The sequence below is a fragment of the Enoplosus armatus genome, chromosome 8 (assembly GCF_043641665.1).
Source record: "Enoplosus armatus isolate fEnoArm2 chromosome 8, fEnoArm2.hap1, whole genome shotgun sequence".
NCBI classification, from domain to species: domain Eukaryota; kingdom Metazoa; phylum Chordata; class Actinopteri; order Centrarchiformes; family Enoplosidae; genus Enoplosus; species Enoplosus armatus.
Genome location: NC_092187.1, coordinates 25308510 through 25318509, shown reverse-complemented (window position 1 = coordinate 25318509; position 10000 = coordinate 25308510). Strand labels below are relative to the sequence as shown.

General features: G+C 42.2%; 1 protein-coding gene across 1 annotated transcript in view; it reads right to left on the bottom strand.

The window, feature by feature from the left end:
• Positions 1-3080, bottom strand: part of LOC139289567 (extracellular sulfatase Sulf-2-like) — an 11897-nt gene extending 8817 nt beyond the window's left edge. The window contains exons 1-4 of the mRNA XM_070911199.1: positions 2960-3080; positions 2699-2817; positions 1904-2055; positions 39-208 (exon numbers count right to left, since the gene is read on the bottom strand). Coding sequence (XP_070767300.1) covers positions 39-208; positions 1904-2055; positions 2699-2817; positions 2960-3075 — 557 coding nt within the window. The 5' untranslated portion in view covers positions 3076-3080. The remainder of the gene's footprint in view (positions 1-38; positions 209-1903; positions 2056-2698; positions 2818-2959) is intronic.
• Between the last annotated feature and the right edge of the window lie 6920 nt (positions 3081-10000).

The window sequence follows — 10000 nt, the reverse complement described above, 5'->3', positions numbered from 1 at the left end:
GTGTGTGTGTGTGTGTGTGTGTGTGTGTGTGTGCCTACATGTGCTGCGATGCGTTGGGGAAGGCGGTGCTGTACTGCGGCGCCGAGTCTTCGGGTCCGTGCGGTGCCGCGTGGCTCAGGACCATCAGCACCGGCCTGTGAGGATAAACCCGCTTGGAGGAGCGGAAGTACCTGATGGACTCGGCCGTGATCAGGTCTGTCAGGTAGTCCTGCAGACACACACACACACACACACACACACACACACACACACACACACTTACTATCAGACGGCCTCATCATTATTATTCAGCACTGTCCACTTCTCACCTTCCAGACTGCTTTTAAATGTTTCAGACTGAAACAAATGCTTATGTATTTCCCAGAGTTAATGATTATGGGACGTGTCAATAGTCTATTAATAATTTCCGAGAAGTTTCCTGTAAAAAAACGATATAATTACAGTTAAAATAGAGTTCAATTAATACGTTTGTGAAACCCAGAAGGTCTTTCAGTCGGAGCACACAATTCAATATTCATATATGGAGAATAACATTTCCAATAACACATTCTTAACAAAATAATATTTACTCAGGTTTAACAAATTTAAAATTTAATACATTAAAGATTTTCCTTCAAAGAAATACCAATTTTTTCCCCATAATTCGTCCAAAATGACTGCTTCACTGAAACCTGCTTGCTTTTATGACATATATTAATTTGACAGATACCAAGAGACTGCAGAACAATTACCATTTGGCTGAATTATTATTATCATTGTAATTATTATTATCATTATTATTATTATTATTAATATTATTATTGTTTGTATTCCCTGTCTTAGTAGCTGCAGGGGGAAAGATTTTTTATGTAGAATTCAAAGAAACAAGAAAAAGCAACAAATACAAATATTCTACATTTAATATTTTTTTAAATTGTCAATTTGCTTTTTATGTTTTGTTTGAAGTGAAGTTTAAAGTTACTGTGATGCAGTGAGTGTACAATGTGTACAGTGAGTGTACAGTGTGTGTGTGTGTGTGTGTGTGTGTGTGTGTGTACACAGTGTGTGTACAGTGTGTGTGTGTGTGTGTGTGTGTGTGTGTGTGTACACAGTGTGTGTACAGTGTGTGTACAGTGTGTGTGTATTATGTGTGTGTACAGTGTGTGTACAATGTGTACAGTGTGTGTACAGTGAGTGTACAATGTGTACAGTGAGTGTACAGTGTGTGTACAGTGTGTGTACAGTGAGTGTACAATGTGTACAGTGAGTGTACAGTGTGTGTGTGTGTGTGTACAGTGTGTGTACAGTGTGTGTGTGTGTGTGTATTATGTGTGTGTACAGTGTGTACAGTGTGTACAGTGAGTGTACAATGTGTACAGTGTGTGTACAGTGTGTGTGTGTGTGTGTGTGTGTGTGTGTGTGTGCAGTGTGTACAGTGTGTGTGTACAGTGTGTGTATTATGTGTGTGTACAATGTGTACAGTGAGTGTACAGTGTGTACAGTGTGTGTACAGTGAGTGTACAGTGTGTGTGTGTGTGTACAGTGTGTATAGTGTGTGTGTGTGTGTGTGTGTGTGTGTGTACAGTGTGTGTACAATGTGTACAGTGAGTGTACAGTGTGTGTGTGTGTGTGTGTGTGTGTGTACAGTGTGTATAGTGTGTGTGTGTGTGTGTACAGTGTGTGTACAGTGTGTGTGTGTGTATTATGTGTGTGTGTACAGTGTGTGTACAGTGTGTACAGTGTGTGTGTACAGTGAGTGTGTGTATAGTGTGTGTACAGTGTGTACAGTGTGTATTATGTGTGTGTACAGTGTGTGTACAGTGAGTGTGTGTATAGTGTGTACAGTGTGTGTGTATTATGTGTGTGTACAGTGTGTATAGTGTGTATAGTGTGTGTACAGTGTGTATTATGTGTGTGTCCCTGCCTGTGGGTACTGAGCTCCATGTTTCTCTCGGACTCCGTTGCGGCTCAGTGTGTAGTTGTAGAAGCGGCTGTTCTTCACCAAACCGAGCCACTCCCTCCATCCAGAGGGGACGTAGGAGCCGTTATACTCGTTCAGATACTTCCCAAAGAAGGCTGGAGAGAGGACACACACACACACACACACACACACACAAACACACACACACACACACACACACAAAGGTTTGACCGATCTGAGCGCGAGGACAGAATCTAACAGATGATTTGAAGCAGAGTCTCTGATCCTCTGAGAACAAACTCAAACTGAGAGCTGAGAGTCACCTGTTCAGTTTCACCTGGAGGTCAACAGTCATCCTGTTAGACCCCTCTACTTTCAAAATAAAAGCTGGGACTGTGGCATTTTTTAATCACCAGATGGAGACACAGAGCAGAAAGCTGTGTCATTATTATGTACAAAATCGAAAAGTGATGAAACTAAATGACTAAAATCACATTCAATTTGTTGGCAAATGATCTACTTTTTAAGCCATTATGGCAAAATTATCAAGAGTCAAATGAATGTAAAAGTATTTACTAGATATATGTCATAGTGGCCGTGTTAGCTTCGTGTTAGCTTCGTGTTAGCTTCGTGTTAGCTTCGTGTTAGTGTGATTTTCTTGTTTTGGGGTTTTTATGACTCATTTTAACAGACTTGAAAATGACTTGAAAACATTACAAGAAAAACATGAATGAATGAGGCTCATTGTCACTTCTGACAAACTAATAGTTGAGACTCATGACGTCCATCCTCTCGTACCTGTCCTGTATCCAGTGTTGTTGAGGTAGACCCCGAAGGTCCGCGGCTCGTGCTGCCGTTGCCATGACATCGAGGAACAGTTCTCGTTGTTGGTGTAGGTGTTGTGGTTGTGGACGTACCTGAGAGACAGACAGAGAGTGTATTTAGTGCGGCCTTCATGTTGACGGTTTCCATTTTTAAAAACATCACTAAACAAAAACAATTTGAGATATTTAGGTGTTTACACATTTAAAAAACAGTACAGATGGACGTCTGTCTTACTTCCCAGTGAGCATGCTTGAACGTGACGGACAGCACATGGGCGTGGTCACAAAGGCGTTGGAAAAAGAAGTCCCGCCCTCCTCCATGATGCGGCGAGTCTTATTCATCGCCTGCATCGAGCCTACAGGGGGAGACAGAGAGGCTATTACTTTGTACTGTAGAGGCTTGTGTCTTCTTTTATCATCTTTGTTATCTGCTCGAACGTTAGCATGTCCAGCTAACTAGCTTACTATCTCCAGTAGTGACGTAGTGCTACTTCAAGGTCAACAGTTAGCATATCATTAGCTAAGTACATTAGTATAGCCCCGTTCAGGACTGGACCATCCGCTGTGTGGGACCCGGTCCTGGATTATATGGTACCACAGTTTATGCTAGCGCTAGCGGCTCTATCCTGATCTTTATTGGGTTTGGGGAAGAGAGCAGCTCCCCCAGTCTGATTACAGGCTTTATGATGCTGTACGGCTAGCTAAAACGTTCCTAAAACATTGCTTTTGATGTCATACATGTAGCAAACAAACCCGTTTAAAACCTTTGTGGCGGTTACTCTTACGAGTCAGCTGGGGAGTCAAATAACGCCGTTGTTTTTGTAGATGAAAGACTTCCTGGTTCGGTAAGATTAAATAAGACGAAGAGAACCAACGGCTGGGGTTAATGTTGGCTAGCTGCTTTCTTCTTCATGGGTCTGAAACAAGGACGCCTTGTTTCAAACATTAGCATGAGTGTTAAATCTGCTACTATTATTATTGTTAACTGCTTCAGCTCTAGATCGGAAAGATTGACAGGCGTAGCAACAGTAACTAAGGGGGGCGGGGCTTACCTAAAAGATCAGCACATTTGAAAATGTGATGTTTTTTCATGATGTTTTATCAGTTCCAACATGAATAGCATCAATGTTATTAATAGTAAAAGCATTATTAGTATCAATTATCAGTAACAATAACATTAGCAGTAAATTAATTATCAGTAATAGTCGTAGTTAATAGCAGTTTCAGTCACCCAGCTCCTGGTCCTGGTCGTCGGTCAGGATGAGGATGACGTTCGGCCGGATGTTGCGGCGGTCTCTCTGGAGGCGGGGCTTCAGACGCTGGTTAGAGGGGAAGTGGGCGTGGCAGAGCGTCACAGAGATGAACAGGAAGAGGAGGAGTCGGCCCGCCATGGCCTTCGACCCCTGACCTCCCCAACAGGTCAACCAATCAGCTGCTTCCCTCGTGGAGTCTCAACTTCTGGGAAACAAACAAACAAAGAGGCCCAGAGTTCAGCAGCAGTGGGAATCAAACCTGTGAGGTCGAGGCTCGAGGACAGCTCATGTTCTTTAAGTCTGCGCTGACTAATTTAAATATTAAACTGAGGCCTCCATCTGTCACAGACCTTATCCAAGTTCTTTGAGATGCTTAAACAGAACCATGAAGATGTTCATGGTTCATTCATCAGCGTTAGTTCAGCTGCTTCATTCACGCTTCACCAGCTGCTCGGCTACCAGCGGACTAATAACGTCCTCTCATATTCATGCAGGTGAAGATGACCTTTACTATGAAGGAAAACAAACTCTTTGATCACTTTTCCTCATTATGTTGATAAAAAAGGTAATTCAGGGTCATTAAGGTCATTTTTAGGAGTTGGAGAAATCATCAGCATTCATCAGAAATATAAATAAATCTGACCAGCGGTCGTCCAGATATTTCTCTCCGGCGGTCTCACGTCCCGCTGCTCCTGAAGCAAACATGATATTATTATTATTGCAGCAGTGTTTGGGTGAAATGTCAGCGCAGTACGTGATGCTCTCTGTTTATGTTCTGCTGTGTGAGGGCGGGAATATTGATCGGGGGGGGAGGCTGCTTTCACTGAAAAAAACTAAAACGCTGCAGGATTTTTAGTCCAAATAATTACAGAACGTGATGGGGGGCTAAAATCTGTGTGTCTCACACACACACACACACACACACACACACACACACACACACACACACACACACACACACAGTTATTAGCAGTCTTTTGTTTCTCTGACAATGAAACACCACAGTCCTCTCAGTCGCATTGACACAAAGCACGGCAGGAATGTGTGTGTGTGTGTGTGTGTGTGTGTGTGTGTGTGTGTGAGCTCACAGCAGGGTGCGTCATGCAAATTAGGCAGTAATCAAACACACACACAGACAGTACGCTGTGTGTGTGTGTGTGTGTGTGTGTGCTCTCATGTCTAAGTGCTCTGCAGCTCCAGCTGTGATCAGACTGAGATTACACACAACCTGCTGAGAGAGAGACATGAGCTCTTAGTGTCTCTCTCTCTCTCTCTCTCTGGATGAATGGACTTGTGTCTCCAGCAGAACTGGACTCACATCAGGACCACAAGACCTGAACCAGCTTGATGCTCAGAGTCTGAGACACAACATGAGAGACATTTACAGATACTGATGACGTGATGAAAGACTACGAACAGAATTATCAACCGTTAAGCTACAAATTCACAATGTTGAGCCTCGTTTAGTAACATTTTGATGGAGCTGTGGTGATTACGGACATATTGTATATATACATTTATATGTACATATATATATATATATATACATACAATATGCAGAGGTGGAATACGTTTTCAGATCTTTCACTTAAGTAAAAGTAACAGTAACACAAGGTATGAATACTCTGCTGATGGTACTGAAGATAACTACTTGGTATGTAGTATTGTACCATACTCTACTCTTTGAAACTTTGTGACTGTTAATGTTTTTAATGTTAAAGTTATTGTCAATAAACTGCAAACTAAACTAAACTAACGTGACTGGGACTGAAATATATTATATTCAGGGACTGAAATATATCAAAATAAATGAGATAAAGTCATGTGACATTATTAATGATGATACAAGTGGAAATAAAGAGTGAGAGTAAACAGATGTAGGATCTGAGTCAACTCTTCAGCATTTTTTAGGCCAGTTTATGGATCATTTGATGAACCCAACATCTGGACTGAAGCAGAGCGGTCCAGCTGTTGGCTGCGTTCAACCCAGCGCTGCTTCTCTACAGGGTCTGTCAGTAATCCAGTTCACTATGTTTGTGTTATGTCACACAGTCTCATTATGAAACTGGCCTAAAAACTGACCTGAGACCAGACGGACCCCCTCGACTCGACCTGCAGGATTATGTTTCTCTGAGAGACCAGTACGCTCATCAAGAGGAGGTCTACATCCCATAAACGTGCAGCGCGTTAAGACTGCAGTGGACGTGACGCCATCGTGTCACTGCGTCGCGCAGCAGATCCACGCGGGACGAACTCATGAGCCCAGTAATTATCTTCACAAACAACTGAAATATACCGGCGCTAACATCTGGGCCTGAGATCAGGGGTCTGCGAAATGTCCTCGAGTGATGTCACTTGAGTCTGAAAGTGAGTCTGTTGGTGCGTCAGACAGGAGAGAGCTGACCAGAGATCTGCAGCTGCTGCTCAGCTCTGCTGCAGGCTACGTTAGCTGCTACGAGCATAACACGCCACAAAATACCACACAACTGTCGTGGTAGAGTTGCATTGTGGGTAATGTAGGCTCCAGGTTTTGAGAAGGAGAATGAGAGGACTGAAAAAGACCATCATGTCGCGGAGATCTCTTTTACTACATCATCGGCTGCTGCAGGAGCCTCTGCCAGCATCAAGCGCACAGATTTAAATTAGAGCCTTCATTCTGGATTTTACAAGCATCTTAAATCATTTAGAGCTCAACAGAAATATCTCCTGCAGTGGAAAGTGTTGTTTCAGACACAAACTTAGTTAACTATCAGTTGATCAGAAGAATTTACTGATGAAGCCAACAATGTAAACGTGTAAATAAAACCAAGCTTTTCCTGCCCTCTCTATGTGTGAGTCCTGGGTCATCAGTTCCTCTGTTCCCTACAAGCCCTTTGCTCATTAATCATTTCCACTGTGGCCTCCGACACGCTCTCTGAGGAATAGACAAGAACAATAGAAGAAGAAAAACGTCCCCGTGGACTAATATAATCAGACGTGTTTGGTGAAATATATTCGGTAATTTGAGCTGGAATATTTACTTTTCTGGTTACAGACAGATGAGCTCCTTCTTTCTCTCATCAGAGCTGACAATCACTTCCTAACTAGCCGTCACCGTAAAAGAAGAAGTTGTGAAGCTGCTGAAAATAAAAGAGGCTGTTTTGAATCCTGATACTTTCTTTCATTCGATATTCACGGCATGAAAATAAAGCTGCTGCTCTTCTTTCCAGATAGTTTGTTCTATTTGATATTCAGAGCTTTTTTTCTGAGAACAGTGAAATATTATATCCTCACCTCGGCCCGAGGACACGAGTAAACACACAATATATAATATATTAACTTTCAAATTAAGTAGAAATATTCACACTGGACGAGTCAGTGAAGGGAGAAAAGACAACACTTAAAATATTCACTAAAGATTAGAAATTACTATTTCAGGCATTCTTGATTTACATTAAGATGAATATTAATACAAACAATCAATTCATCTTTAAATAAACTTAAACTTAAGGAAGGAAGTACATCTCCAATAAAGGAAAGAAATGGTAAGAAAGGCAGAAATATTACACTTTACATACAATAAACATGGTCAAAAGTATGTGGAGGGGGGGGGTCAGTCCCTTCAGTTACAGCAGTTCATATTTACTTACTTTATAATTATTATTTAGGTTTCTTAGGGATTAACATATTCTTAATTAGCAGAAAGCTAGCAGCACGTGTTACTGTCTGTAACTAGTTTGTGTTTGTCCTTTTCCTGTTTTAACTTCATGTTCCCGTGCACTAAACCAGTTCTCCCAGTCTGGTGTGGAAGAGCCGGACTTTATCAGCCAACATCAGTGTTGGATCTCACTAATGGGAGCAGTTTTCAACGTCTGGTGGAAAGACTGAAACCAGCAGAGTGGAGCTGTGTCACACTGTCACGTATGGAGGGCATGTTCAGCTGTCCACATACTTTTGGCCATGCAGCGTATGAAACTATATTAACATACTATATTATGCGTTTGGAAATGTGCAGTCATGCTCTCCTGAACTGCGAACAAGAGCTCCAAACACCCCCAGGGATCATAAATCCTGTCGTCTGTCCTCCTGATGTGCCCCCTCTCTCTCCTCCATCACGTCTAACTGCTCATTAATATTCATGAGCAGATGGGCGGACCTCGGCGCAGATGCAGCTGGCCGCCGAGCGACTCGATATGAAATGTGGTGCATGTCAATAAAGAGATACAGCGCTAATGCAAACCTGCTGTTCCATATTCATTAGCATTCTTACATGCAGAGAGATCACATGGCTGCCAGTGCTGAGGTGAAAGGTCAGAGGTCAGCTCATTGCCTCCTGACACAACTCTGAAAAGTGACCAGTTCAATAACTGAAAACTCTAGTGGTTGCCGTGGTAACTCTATATTACAGAGCCAGCTGTGGTCTGGACATACAGTATATCATGTATGATCAATTCATTTGCCAATATATTCTTTTGTCTCTTTGATCAATATGCCAGCTGATATTTCCTGACTGTTATCATGTCAGCAGGTATTTACTGTGTGGGATCACACACACACACACACACACACACACACACACACACACACACACACACACACACACACACAGATACACGTATTTTATCTCTGATGTCCATGTGATTAGAAATCTGCTGAGAAATCATAGAAAAGCTGCTCCTTCTAACTGCAGAACCTGAGAATCATCATGTTTGTAAGTTTCCTTCAGTATCACAGCGATCAGTGATTCAGCTCCTGTTAATGGAGACAGGCTATACTTCCTGTTTACAGTCCCAGAGCCCACAAATCATGGGAACTGTAGTTCCAAATCGCGAGCACGAATATTCCCCAAACAGAAGTAAGACAAAGAACAACGGTAGCAGTTTAAATTTACTTGTCAAACTCCAAACAACCACAATAAACACCTGAGTATTTAGTTCACAGCTGATGGATTAAAACCACTTTCCAAACAGAAAGCCGACAACATGAACAGACTAATAATGACACGAAACAAAAAGGCAATTCAGTCCGATTATCAGGCTAGGGAAAGTGGCTAACGGCTAATGTCAGAATAACTTGCCCGCATTGTTTCAGTCGTCAGTTTGTTTAGCTAAGCTAGCTACATAGCTCGGTCGGCTGGTCCACCACTTTGGATGGATAGTCATGAAGTTTGGTTCAGACCTTCATGCCCCCCTCAGGATGAACTCTAATAACTTTTCATCTAGCGCCATCATCAGGTCAACATGTTCATGTGTCCAATACTTTGGTTTATGACCAGCTGGACTCTGTGTTTACTGCTAACTAGCTAATGATAGCATGCTAACATTCTAAACTGAGATGGTGAACATGGTGAACATTATGCCTGTTAAACGTCAGCATGTTAGCATTGTCATTGTGAGCATATTTGCATGCTGAAGTTAGCATTTAGCTCAAGGCTCAAGTAATAATCTCTCAGATGAATGGATTCTTGTGTGAGCGTTGCCATTTTGAGAATGTTATTTTAGCTGTTGCTAGCTTGCTGTAGGTGGCTGTAGACTCTTGTTTCTCTTTTGATGAAGCTAGGCTAGTATTAGTAGCTTTAAGTCTCTGTGCTAAGCTAGGTTAAACATGTTTCATCATGGACACAGAGGGATGAAACTGGCATCCATCTGAAACACCCGACTCTCTTCGGTTCACTGCTTTCTGTACAGAAAGTTTTGTGCAGCATTCGCTGTGATATCAAATCCCAGAGTCACTTGGAGAAGTCGAAATAGGAAACTGTCTTCTGCTCGTGTCTCTGTCTCTCAGTCCGGCACTGAAACCGGACGCTGATTCAGGACATGCACTAGTTTGGAACATAAGGCTGATGTTTTCCTGTATTTTTCTATATATTCTAAGATATATCAGGCTGAGATACACACACAACACTTGTTAGTCGATTCACTCACTGCTGGTTTGAAGCTGCATCAAGAATGTAGAGCATCAGCAGGTTTAAGTCAAATCATGCCCAGTTCGACTTCTGTATCTGTGTGTACTTCATTTATTAGATATGATATAAACTAAAAACT